The sequence below is a fragment of the Prionailurus viverrinus genome, chromosome E2 (genome assembly GCF_022837055.1).
Source record: "Prionailurus viverrinus isolate Anna chromosome E2, UM_Priviv_1.0, whole genome shotgun sequence".
Classification (NCBI taxonomy): Eukaryota; Metazoa; Chordata; class Mammalia; order Carnivora; family Felidae; genus Prionailurus; species Prionailurus viverrinus.
In genome coordinates, this window is record NC_062575.1 from 52,834,704 (window position 1) to 52,847,868 (window position 13,165).

Consider the following 13,165-nt stretch of genomic DNA (forward strand, 5'->3'; position numbering starts at 1 on the left):
GTTCGGTTGATTGAGCACCGGACTCTGGATTTGGGCTCGGATCATGAGCACGGCCAGCTTTCCCGGGGGTGGGGAGTCGGCTGCAGACGGCGAGGTCTTTCCCTCACTCTGATCTGGGAGGGAGATGTTGTCCCAAGAGCTGGCGCCCCGCAATGGTCTTCTGGAAACACTTGGAGGTCAACGCGTGGGGTCCAGGTGGCTTCTCTGAGGTGGTGAGCCGCCCCGCCCGGGGAGAAGGAAGTGGGCTGAAGGGCCTGGCCGTCGGCACATCTGGGGTTTGGGGGGATCTGCTGGCTCAACAAGTTCTGAGGAGGAAGTGGGGGAGAAAGAAAGTGGATGATTGGCTTTGGCTGAGCTGGCTGTGTCCGTCCCCCGCCCCCTGCCTACCACCGCCACCAAGTGCCGTGACACCCACCCACCTATTCCTCAGACCTGGCTCCCCCAGGCCCCCGGGGCAAAGCCTCCTCCCTGCACCTGTGCCGTGTGACCTCCCCGAACACCACACCTCTAACCCCCAGGTAGGTACCGTTCCAGATCAGCAGGGTCTCATAGGAGCACAATGCGAGCCACGCGTGAGATCGTCCGTTTTCCAGCGGCCGGGCAAGAGGCAAGCAAAGCGAAGCAGAGAGAATCAGATACAATTAATTTGATACAATTAATCAGATACAATTAATTTAAACGTTTGTTTATGTGTTTTGAGAGAGAGAGACAGAGAGAGAGAGCGCGCGTGCGCTTGTGTGTGAGCGGGGGAGGGGCGGAGAGAGAGGGAGAGAGAGAATTGCGAGCAGGCTCTGTGCTGACAGCAAACTCGGGGCTCGATCCGGTGAGCCGTGGGGTCGTGACCTGAGCCGAAATCAAGAGTCAGACACTTACCCGACTGAGCCACCCAGGCTCTGTACTTCTGGAGCTCTATGTGTCTAACGCGCCCAGGTTCTAGGGTGACATTCTACGATCCTGTGATTCAAATAGTCTGTGACTAACACTGTAAGATCCCTTGGGTCAAATAGCCATTCACCCTTTCAGGCTTCTAGAATTTTGTTAGGGTGGGGGCACCTGGCCGGCTCAGTCGGTAGGGCGTGCGACTCTTGATCTCGGGGCTGCGGGTTCGAGCCCCAGGTTGGGGATAGAAACTACTTAAAAAATAGAATCTTTAAAGAAAATAAGTGAATCTACAAAATGACGTTCGGGTGAACCCTGTGAAGTTGCCAAACTTCATCCCATTGTGGGGTGAGGAGGTGCAATGGCTTATTATTTATTATTTAAAAAAATTGCAAAATACAAGTCATGAAAAAAGTCACCATTAATGGCATTTACTACATTCCCGGTGGGGTGCAGCTGTCACCACGATCTGGTTCCGGAACATTCCCGTCACCCCAAAAGACACCCCTCCCTGCCCCCCAGCTCCTGGCAACCACTTACCTGCTTTCTCGTCAGATATTTGTCAGAATACGACCTATTTGCACCCACAACATGGCAATTTCCTATGTCAACTTAACCTTTTTTTTTTTAAGTTTATTTATTTTTGAGAGAGAGAGAGAGAGAGAGAGAGAGAGAGGGAGAGGGAGAGGCAGAAAGAGTGGGAGAGAGAGAGAATCCCAAGCAGGATCCACGGCAGAGCTCGACACGGGGCTCGGACTCACAAACCATGAGATCATGACCTGAGCTGAAATCAAGAGTCTGACGCTTCACCGACGGAGCCACCCAGGCGTCCCTCTCAACTGAACCTTCTAAAGTGTTCTCCTTCGGGGTGCCTGGGTGGCTCTGTCGGTTAAGCGTCCGACTTCGGCTCAGGTCATGATCTTGCAGTCTGTGAGTTCGAGCCCCGCATCGGGCTCTGTGCTGATGGCTCGGAGCCTGGAGCCTGTTTCGGATTCTGTGTCTCCCTCTCTCTGCCCCTCCCCTGTTCGTGCTCTGTCTCTCTCTCTGTCAAAAATAAATAAAAACATTAAAAAAACTTTAAAGTGTTCTCCTTCTAGATTCCCTGTGTTGAGGGGCTGGGACTTGGCACTCGTGGGATGGCTGTAAAGGAATCCCACCCCCTGATTGGCCCCTCACTTTTTATAAATCTGTGGTCCCCACCCCCTCATCCCTCGCCCCTGGCCTCTGCAGCCTGTAGAGACACTGTCCTCAACCCACAGCATCCCCTAGGCCCCCAGCGCCAGGGACACCGGAAAACCCCGGCCTCCCAGAATCTGAGAAACGTGCACCCCGAGACTCAGGGGCTGAGTTTTATGAAGATCTAACGATTTGAGCAGTTTTAGCCCAATCTGTAAACTCCGGATGAGACTGAGGATGGACAGTCCCCGGGTCTTTTCGGACCAGGACGGGTTCCCATAGGGTGTGGGAGATGAAGGGGTCTCCCGGAGCAAGGCAGGGACGGAGGGGACAATTGTCTCCTCGGGAAGGTCTGGGGCCATGACACGGTTTAGCCAAGACGCGGTCACCCAGGGAGGGGCGGGGAGACCCCCCCAAGTCGCACAGTGAGTTCCATCCAGTTTGTTGACTCAGAACAACTTCCTCTAACAACATGATTTTACTCTCTACACAACAGCAAAAGAAACATTGTAAATATGTCCCCTCAGCCCCTGAATCACACACAGAGAGAAGTACAAACACAGAAAACTGCTGAATAGGGGCTCTGGGTTGGGAGAGTCACTTCCTCTTGCTAAGCCTGCGTTCTTTTTTTTTTTTTTTTTGGTCATGTTTACTTACTTTTGAGAGAGAGAGAGAGAGACAGAGCGTGAGGGGGGTTGGAACAGAGAGAGAGAGAGACAGAATCTGAAGCAGGCTCCAGGCTCCGAGCTGTCAGCCCAGAGCCCGACGCGGGGCTCAAACCCACGAACCGTGAGATCATGACCTGAGCCCAAGTCGGACGCTTAACTGACGGAGCCACCCGGGCGCCCCAAAGCCTGCGTTCTTAAAATGTAAATTTTAAGAGTTTCTGTTACAGTCTTTCTGCTGTGGATTTAGCACAGGTGAAGCCACCTCCGACGTGCCGGGCACTGTCGTATTCATATGTGTGTTTTAAATCTCTTTACCTTTTTTTTTTTTTTTTTTTTCCCCTGCTTGCTGCAGAAAGTCCACTGCACAGGAGAGGAAACTGAGGCTCAGAGAGGGGGAGACCCCCCCCTCCCCCCCACCCAAACTCCTCAGCGGGGGACCTGAAATATGAGTCTTTCTGGTTCTCACGCCCACGTTCTCAGCCTCTGCGGCTGTGTTGGGAGGGAGGTTAAGGACCGTGCAGTCAACATCTTCCCATTCTAAAGATGGAAAACTGAGGCTCACAGGAGGGATAGGATTTGTTTGCGTTTTGTGGGCTCTGAGGCCTCAGGCCCTCGGTCTGGTGACCCTGAGCCGTCTCCCTCAGCGCACGGAAGGCGGGAGGTGTGTCTATCTGCCCTTGGGGCTCTGCGGAGGGAAGAGAGAGAGGGGCTGGGCACGCGGTTGGAGGCTGGGAGGCAGGGAGCGGGCAGCGAGCACTTGGTGAGGGTGACCTCAGAGGGTCCCATGGGAGAGTGAGTCTAGGCCCAGATTCCTGCCCCCCCCAACCCGCCCCCCCAGGTCTTGAAGGTCAAACCCCACGCAGGTGTGGCTTCCAGGAATCGGTGACTGGTGACATCGATCCTGGGGTTGGTGACACGGGGTCAGCCCTCCACCCACCCGAGCCCTCTCCGGCTTCATGCGCTGCCCGGTAATTTTGGGATATGTGAGTCATGGGAAGAGTACAAGACAAACACACCCCGGGGAGTAGGGCAAAGCCACTCCTGTTTTTTCTGGCTGTGGAGATCTGCTGGGGCCCGTGAGTCGGCGGTGCCCGGCGGCATCCCGTGGGAGCCCTCGGCCAAGGGGACGGGCTTCCAGGAATCCGCCCCCCGGCTGCCAGATGCCCGGAGAGATCTCAGACCTCCCGGGTCCCGGCTGTGAGCCCGGCTCGTGCTTCAAGTGACATTGGGTCAAGATGAGGGTCCTCTTACAAGAGACGGTAAGGATGGAGGGAAGGGCGGGAGGGAGGCCAGCTTGGCCTTTCAGACGAATGATTGTCAGAAGCTGGGAATCAGTCCTGGGACTTGAGAGATGGAACCCTCTCACCATTCCGTTGCGATTCCAGACCCTTGGAATTTACGCGGGCAGCCAGGCAGAAAAGCTTGGGGCAAAGGACCCACGTAGCCCTCCCACCCAGGTGGAGGTCAGTCTTCAACCTCCAGGATCTCGGGCAGTTTCTGGAGACCCCAGCAAATGGCAACGCGTCCTGTGACCTAGCCCTTCGACTCAGTCATCCCACTTCTTAAGACTTTGACTTTATTTTTCATGTGTAACATACACACGCACAAAAGTGGGCACGTCAGAACCAGGAAACTCAGGGTATCTCCACGAGCCGAGCTTGCACAGGCAGTGAGCACCCCGGCCAAGAAATAGCACAATCCGGGGGCGCCTGGGTGGCTCAGTTGGTTGAGCGTCAGGCTCTCGATCTCGGCTCAGGCGGTGATCTCCCCGTTTGTGAGATCGAGCCCCGCGTTGGGCTCCTCGCCGAGCGTGAAGCCTGCTTAAGATTCTCTCTCCCTCTCTCTCTCTACCTCTCCCCGCTCTCAAGGTTAAAAAAAAATTTTTTTTAAGGTTTATTTATTTATTTGGAGAGAGACAGAGACAATGTGAGCGGGGAAGCGGCAGAGGGAGAAGGAGACAGAGAATCCCAAGCAGGTTCTGCGTGGTCAGCACAGAGCCTGATACGGGGCTCGAACTCACGAAAACGTAAGATCGTGACCTGAGCCGACACCAAGAGTCGGACGCTTCACCCACTGAGCTACCCAGACTCCCCTCAACATACATAAATATTAAAAATAAAAAAAGGAATAGCCCAACCCTGGTCCCAAAGTGCCCTCCCATTCCCCCAGTCACTAACCCCCCCCCGAGAATTCTTCTGCTTGTTTTTTTTTCTTTTTTTTCTTTAAAAAATTTTTTTAACGTTTATTTACTTTTGAGACAGAGAGAGACAGAGCATGAACGGGGGAGGGGCAGAGAGAGAGAGGGAGACACAGAATCAGAAGCAGGCTCCAGGCTCCGAGCTGTCAGCACAGAGCCCGACGCGGGGCTCGAACTCACGAACCGCGAGATCATGACCTGAGCCGAAGTTGGACGCTTAACCCACTGACTGAGCCACCCAGGCGCCCCTCTTCTGCTCGTTTTTGAACTTGATGAGAATGATACTACTCAGTCAACCCTCCTGCGTGTCTGTCTGGATCTCTCCCCTCAGCAGTGTATATATGAGATCTATCCACCTTCGCGTGTGTGGTTTGCTTATTGTCATTGTTGTAGAACATTCCACCGCAGGAATATACCCTGCTCTGTTTATTCGTTCCCCTGTGGGTGACTGTTTGGGTGGTTTCCCAACATGGGCTGCTGTGAACGTGACTCTTCTGGCAAAGGTCTTTTGATGAGCATATGTGTGCTTCTCTGGGAGGTGGCGGTGAGGTATCCCATGTTGGGTTCAAGTCCATTCTGCTCCACGGTTCCCCCGGGCCCCAGGGGTTCCAACACGACAGGCTGATTTACAGACACACGTGTGCCAAGAGCACTCACACGGGTGCCTGGGATCTCAGGGAACCGAAAGAAGCCGAAGTCACCCGTTTGTTTCTCGGTGCCTCAGTTTCCCTCTTCGTTCTTTTACTCGCCAAACCTCCCCTAAGCACCCGCTGCGGGCCGGGTGCCCTTCTAGATGCCGGGGACACAGTGGAGCCAGAAGTAGCCAACAGTTTGGGAAATGGGGTGTAACAATGGCACGTACCTCATAACGTTGTCTTAAGGGTTATGCCTGGTACATAGTAGGTGCTCAATAAATGTCATCTGCTCTCTTCATTGTTATAAAGTAATAATAATAGTTATTTTGGTAATTATGTTTTACATGTAGATATAGTTATATGAATATAGTTTATTGCACAAAAGGTGATAAAATAATTAAGCTGCCCGTGACCATCACTAAAACTGTCCTTTATTGGGGCGCCTGGGTGGCTCCGTCGGTGAAGCATCCGACTCTTGGTTTCAGCTCAGGTCATGATCTCGTGGCTTTGCTGGTAGCGCAGAGCCCGCTTTTGATTCTCTCTCCTTCTCTCTGCCCCTCCCCTGCTCACGCTGTCTCTCTCTCTCAAATAAACTTAAAAAAAAATTTGTTTTTCCAACGTCCTTTATTTAGTCTAAGGCTGGTTAATGAGCACGACCCGTCCAGCCAGGGGGCCGATTCTGAACCTTAAGAAAAGGGTGGATGTGTGTGCAGATAGGGAAACAGATCGAAAACACGTTGCGTGGAAAGGGCTATGAGATGACCCAGGGGGTGCTGGAATGTTCCATCCCTGTCTGACATCTGAAAAGGGAAATACCACAGACTGGTTGAGCTGCCAACACGCGGAATGCTTTCCAGACTTTAACCAGTAAAAGCTGGGCAGGGCGGGGGTCTTAGGGTGGGAGAGAGGGTGTGTGTAGCAGCAGCTGACATGTCACATGCTCACTGTGGACCAGGCACTGGGTTCGGCTTGTCGCCCCGATTCACTTACTGAATGCTCGCGACACCTCGAAGGGAGGAATATCATTATCCTCGTATCACAGATGGGGAAGCTGAGGAACAGAGAGGTTCAGTGACCCGCCCAAGGCCACACGGCTGGTGAGGGTTTGAATTTAAAATTTTTTTTAATTTTTTTTTTTTTTTGAGACAGAGAGAGACAGAGCATGAGCGGGGGAGGGGCAGAGAGAGAGGGAGACACAGAATCGGAAGCAGGCTCCAGGCTCCGAGCCATCAGCCCAGAGCCCGACGCGGGGCTCGAATCCACGGACAGCGAGATCATCACTTGAGCCGAGGTCGGATGCTTAACCGACTGAGCCACCCAGGCGCCCCTGAATTTTTAAAGCCTGCGTGCACACACACACACACACACACACACACACATACAAAGTGGCCGGGCCTCTTAGCAGCTAGTTGGCAGCTAGTTGGCGGGGTGGAGGGGGCAGAAGGTGTCCCAACTTCCCCTCTGCTCTTCCTGTTGTGTCAATGCCAGATAGGGCTCTGGGTAGGGCCAGCCAGCCCATGAAGAGTCAGCAGACACCCACAGGGTCAGGTCTGACATTATGGGGGATCGTCTACGGTCTACCTGAGCCCTTTGTCTGTGCCACGTGATTTACACACACCAACTCCTCAAGGCCTCCTTCCCCTCCGCCCCAAACCGATGAGGTAGGTCCACCTCCGTGACTCATTTCTCAGATGAGGAAACCGAGAGACAGCCAACTGAAACTCAGTTACAGAGCCCGGGTCTGCTCCGGGCCACGGGCTGTCCTGCCTTCTGAATCTAAGATTTCGGAGTGAATATATTCCAGGGCCCGGAGGTCCGGGGTGGGGCCAACCCAGTTCAAAACTCGGCTCTGTTACTTGCTTAGCTGGATGGTCTTAGGGAGGTTATTTCTCTGTGCCTGTTTTCTCGTCTGCAGAATGGGTACAATAGCAGTGTTAGAATCAGAGGGTTGTTATAGGGATCGAATGATTCACTGTTCCTTGAACGTGACCGGCCATGTTCTCACCTCAGGGCCTTTGCACTGGCTGTTCCGTCTGCCTGGAACTCTCTTCTCTCAGATCCCCACACGGCTCATCCCTCTCGCCTCCTTTATGGCTTTGTTCAAATGTCACCTTCTCAGAGAGGCCGTCTTTGACCACTTATTTAAAATTCCGTGTGTGATTTTTCTTTTTTTTTTTTTTTTTCCATAGCATTTATCACCTTCTAAGATACTGTGTTTTGCTTCTTTTTTTTTTTTAAATTTTTTTAACGTTTATTTATTTTTGAGACAGAGAGAGACAGAGCATGAACGGGGGAGGGGCAGAGAGAGAGGGAGACACAGAATCGGAAGCAGGCTCCAGGCTCCGAGCCATCAGCCCAGAGCCCGACGCGGGGCTCGAACTCACGGACCGCGAGATTGTGACCTGAGCTGAAGTCGGACACTTAACTGACTGAGCCACCCAGGCGCCCCTGTATTTTGCTTCTTTATTCCTTGTGTGACTTATTCCTTCCTCGTCTGCCTCCATCCACCTAGAATGTCACCCCGTTGTGTATTCAGTGCCTGGAACAGACAGGGTACTCAGGTGCTAACTTGAATGAATGAATGAATGAATGAATGAATCTCCTAACAGAGAATTCGAGATTTTATTTTTCCTGTTTTCCTGACACTATCATGACTTTACAAAATTGCTCTTAGTAGGGGGCGCCTGGGTGGCTCAGTCGGTTGAGCGTCTGTCTTCGGCTCAGGTCACAGTCTCGCGGTTCGTGAGTTCGAGCCCCTCGTCGGGCTCACTGCTGTCAGCGCGGAGCCTGCTTCGGATCCTCTGTCCCCCTCTCTCTCTGCCCCTCCCCTGCTTCCTCTCTCCCTCAAAAAATAAATAAGACACATTTTTTTAAATTTTTATTTATTTTTGAGACAGAGAGAGACAGAGCATGAGTGGGGGAAGGGCAGAGAGAGAGGGAGACACCGAATCCGAAGCAGGCTCCAGGCTCTGAGCTGTCAGCACAGAACCTGACGCGGGGCTTGAACCCATGAACCGCGAGATCGTGACCTGAGCTGATGTTGGACACTCAACCGACTGAGCCCCCCCAGGAGCCCCCATAGAGGACATTTCCATGAACACACAGCGCTGCTCTGGAAATTCCAAATAATAATTGGCTAGGGTCCTACTATAATATTTGGGGATTCCAAAAATTGTTTTATCACGATCATTTTTTTATATAAAAATATTTTTTTAATGTTTATTTATTTTTGAGAGACAGAGGCAGAGCACGAGCGGGGGAGGGGCGGAGAGAGAGAGAGAAAGAGAGGGAGACACAGAATCCGAAGCAGGCTCCAGGTTCCGAGCTGTCAGCACGCAGCCCCACGCTGGGCTGGAACTCACCAACCATGAGATCACGACCTGAGCTGAGATCAAGAGTCTGTCGCTGCACCCCCTAGGCCACCCAGGCGCCCCGATCGTGATCATGTCGTGACACTGCAGCGTTCCGGAATTCCCAGATGCTAAGAGGTCTGGGTTCTAACACTGCAATATTCTAGAATTCCCGCATGCTCTGGAGCTAGTTCTGGAATTCCAGGATTCCAACGGGGGGGGGGGGGGGGGGGGGCGGGCGTGCTGACGTGGCATCGTCCTCTAAGTCCAAGTCGCTCCCCAGCTAGTCGCAGGACCGGAACGCGCTGCGGTTCGGAGGCCGTCACAGCGTCTGGTCTCCAAGCCGCTAATGGGGCTCCCACCCCCTAGGATTCCGGGGACCCGGGGGTGGGGGTGGGGGTTTCCTCCTCACTTTCCACGCCTTTCTCCCCGGTTCAGGTGTCTGGGGCCTGGATGGAGAACACGTCGGTCAGCTACGAGTATGGGGATTACGACGGGCTTCCGGACCTCCCCGTGGACTGCATGGACGGCACCTGCGTCTCCAGCGACCCGCTGGGCGCCGCCCCGTTCCTGCTCTACGGGGCGGTCTTCCTGCTGGGCGTGCCGGGCAATGCCGTGGTGGCCTGGGTGTCCAGGAAAGAGGCCCGCCACCGGGTCGGTGCCAGCTGGTTCCTCCACCTGGCCGTGGCGGATCTGCTCTGCTGTTTGTCGCTCCCCATGCTGGCGGTGCCCCTCGCCCGCGGGGGCCACTGGCCGTACGGGGCGGTGGGCTGTCGGGCCCTGTCCTCGGCCATCCTGCTGTCTATGTACGCCAGCGTGCTCCTCCTGGCCGCTCTCAGCGCGGACCTCTGCCTGCTGGCCCTCAGGCCCGGCTGGGGGGCCGCCGCCGCCGGGCGGGCTCGTAGGGTGCAGGCAGCCCGCGCGGTCGCCTGGACGGTGGCCCTGTTGCTCACCGTGCCTTCGGCCATCTATCGGCGGCTGCACCAGGAGCATTTCCCTCGACGCCTGGAATGTGTAGTGGACTATGGTGGGTCCGCCGCGGTCGAGAACACCGTGACCGCCACCCGCTTCGTCTTCGGCTTCCTGGGCCCCCTGGCGGTCGTGGCCGGCTGCCACGGTGCCCTCCTGTGCCGCGCGGCCCGACGCCGCTGGCCACTGGGCACGGCTGTCGTGGTGGGCTTCTTTGTGTGCTGGGCCCCCTACCACGTGCTGGGGCTGGTGCTCGCCGTGGCCGCCCCGCACTCCGCGCTCCTGGCCCGGGCCCTGCGGGCCGAACCCCTGGTCACCGGCCTGGCTCTGGCTCACAGCTGCCTCAACCCCATGCTCTTCCTGTATTTCGGGAGGACGCAACTGCGCAGGTCACTGCCGGCCGCGTGTCACTGGGCCCTGAAGGAGTCGCAGAGCAAGGATGAAAGCGTGGTCAGCAAGAAATCCACCAGCCACGACCTCGTGTCGGAGATGGAGGTGTAGGCTAGAAGGAAACTTGGTTTGTGTTCTTCTGTCCGATTTCGCAACGCTGGCTTCAGGCACGGCTGGATCCAGGGGCTCAATGATATCATCACTGGTTTCTCTATCCATTCAACATCCATTCATTATGCACCTGCTGTGTGTAAGGCCCTATTATAGGCACTGAGGAAGTGGCAGTGACCAAAACAGACACAGACCCCTGCCCTCGGGGAGCTGGCATTCTAGTGGACGAAGACAGACAATATTCTCGTGGACGAAGACCGACAGAAAGCAAAGGAAAAGTGAATATGGAATACATCAAGTGGTGATAAGTGTTAAGAAATCTAAAGGGGACGAAAAGGGCTGAGTGAGGCAGGGATATAGATCAGTCAGGCGAGGCTCATCGGGTAAGGTGATATTTTAGCCAAGACCCGAGGAAGGGAGGGAGAGGTCATGCTTAAAGTATGTTAAACACGGGGCTCAGCAAGTACAAAGGCCCTGAGGCACAATGTGCTTGGCATATTCCAGGAAGAGTGAAAAGGCCAGTGTGGAGGGGGCAAGAGGGAAAGTGGGGTGAGAAAGGGAGAGAGATAGTGGGGGGCCAGATTTGAAAGCCTCTCAGGCCATAGCAAGTGTCTGGAGTTCCATGGGAGTGTTCTGAGCTACTCTTATCAGTTAAAATACACAAGACCCAGTAAATTTGAGTTTCAGGTAAATAACAAGAAAAGGTTTAAAATTTTTTTTATTTTAATATTTTATTTATTCTTGAGAGAGAGAGAGAGAGAGAGAGAGAGAATGAGTGAAGGAGGGGCAGAGCAAGAGAGGGACACAGAATCCAAAGCAGGCTCCAAGCTCTGAGCTGTCAGCACAGAGCCCGACATGGGGCTCGAACTCACAAGCCATGAGATCATGACCCGAGCCGAAACCAAGAGCCAGATCTTCGACCGACTGGGCCACCCAGGCATCCCTGTAATTTTTTTGTTTTTCTAATCTACACCAGGCGACCCTTTTCTGAGCAGAAAGAGGTCTTGATCTGACTTAGATTTTAATAGGGTCCTTCTAGTTGCTGGTGGAGACGAGTCTATGGGGGTGGGGGGAAGGGACATGAGGAGCCATTGCAACAGCGAAGAGACTACTGCAATAGTCTGAGCAAAAAGTGATGGTGACTCGAGTCAGGGTAAGAGCAGAGGTAGTGAGAAGGTGACAGATTACGGGTGTATTTTGAAGGAAAGCCTACGTCCTCGCTCCTTAGCTTGGTATTTGAGGCTTCTCTCCACTACCGGACACGTTTATATTCTAGTATATTCTTGTAGCGGACAGAATAATGGCCCCTAATGAGGTCCACATCCTAATCCCCTGAGCCTGTGACTATGTGACCTACCGTGGCAAAGGGAACTTTGCAGATGTGATTAAGGATCTCGGGGGTGGGGAGAGTATCTTAGATGATCTGCATGGGCCCAAGGGAATCACAAGGGTCCTTATCAGTCAGAGTCAGTGGCAGATGTAACAACAGAAGCAGATGTGAGCGACTGGAGACAGAATGCGGCCCCAGAAGGGGCTTACCGACACCTTGATTTGAGACTTCCGACCCCCAAAACTTACAGAATAAATTTGCATTGGTTTAAGTCACTACATTTGTGGTTACTTCTTAATTGGCAGCCACAGGAAACTCACACGGATCCTCTGAGCTGGATTAGTTCATGCTTCTGGGCCCTTTCCCCAAGCTGCTGCCGTTGCCCAGAATGCCCTTTGGATCTGTGCTGCCCAATCTTACTCAAATTCAAATGAATTCAAATGCAACATTTAGTTTCTCAGTTGCACTAGCTTCGATAGATAGCCACGTGTCGCTGGTGGCTACCATATCGGGTCGTGCAGATATAGAACCCTTCCACCATTGCAGAAAGTTCTATTGGGAAGGGCCCCTGGAGAATCTCACCTGCTCACGTCTTTTAAGTCACATAGTAGTGGCACCTGGATATAGAGTCTTTACTCCAGGACAGCATCTTACACATGGTTTCTCCTTTAGGGTAATTCCATCAACAACATAGGGAAGGAACGAGAGATACTTCATTTTATAAGATGAGGCTCAGGGAGCGGAGGTCGCTGGCCCAACGTCACACGGCAAGGAAATTACAGAGCTGAGATTTGACCCCACGTTCCCTTGACTCCAGTGCCCATGCTCAGAAATTTTCCTTCAAATGACACTCTCTCTGGGGAACCCTCTCTGATCCATTCCCCTCCAAAGGAGGGCGTAGTGTTCTCTTCTCTGACTTGAGTTTCTAGAACACAAGTTCTCAGGTAAACCGTCAATTCCCCACAGGCAACCAGTGCGCTATTTTTATTCCTGTCTCTCCTCCCCCCATCCCAGGTCTTAGAAACATCAAAACAATCTTTGTCTACACCCTGTTTTCGAACTAGACCGTGAGCTCCTCAATGCCATGAGGTTCTCTTTCTTGCTATCTTTTTTCTCTATCTGCTACAGGGATACATAGTGGGTCCTCAACAATACATATTTTATTCCTGGCGTTTCATTCAGAATTGACACGCATGAGTTATTAAGACCAATATTCCTTCGTAGAATGAATTATGTCCTGAGACAATTTATAGAGCGTCATGAAAAGTCAGGGGAAACCCTGCTGTCAGTCCACTGGGACCAGGTGCCATTTAGGAGAGCTTTTCTTTGGTATGTTTATCAAAAGACTTTTGTGGCTTTTGAAATTTATTGTCATTTATCACTGCATCAGCCTTACTTTTTTTTGAAAGAAGAATAAACTTCATGTAAGCCTTCAAAGGTATTTCTGTGAAACCGGGTCG

General features: G+C 53.1%; 1 protein-coding gene across 3 annotated transcripts; it reads left to right on the forward strand.

The window, feature by feature from the left end:
• The first annotated feature begins 406 nt into the window (after window positions 1-406).
• On the forward strand, window positions 407-10,938 carry C5AR2 (complement C5a receptor 2). Of its 3 annotated transcripts, XM_047836095.1 has the most exons (3): window positions 7,067-7,216; window positions 8,974-9,043; window positions 9,344-10,938. In XM_047836095.1, exon 3 carries the CDS (start codon window positions 9,359-9,361, stop codon window positions 10,373-10,375), a length of 1,017 nt encoding a protein of 338 aa, XP_047692051.1. In that variant the 5' UTR covers window positions 7,067-7,216; window positions 8,974-9,043; window positions 9,344-9,358; the 3' UTR covers window positions 10,376-10,938. The 3 variants fall into 3 exon arrangements, with proteins under 3 accessions (XP_047692049.1, XP_047692051.1, XP_047692050.1); XM_047836093.1 differs by lacking the exons at window positions 7,067-7,216; window positions 8,974-9,043 and adding an exon at window positions 407-518; XM_047836094.1 differs by lacking the exon at window positions 8,974-9,043.
• The last annotated feature ends 2,227 nt before the right edge of the window (window positions 10,939-13,165 follow it).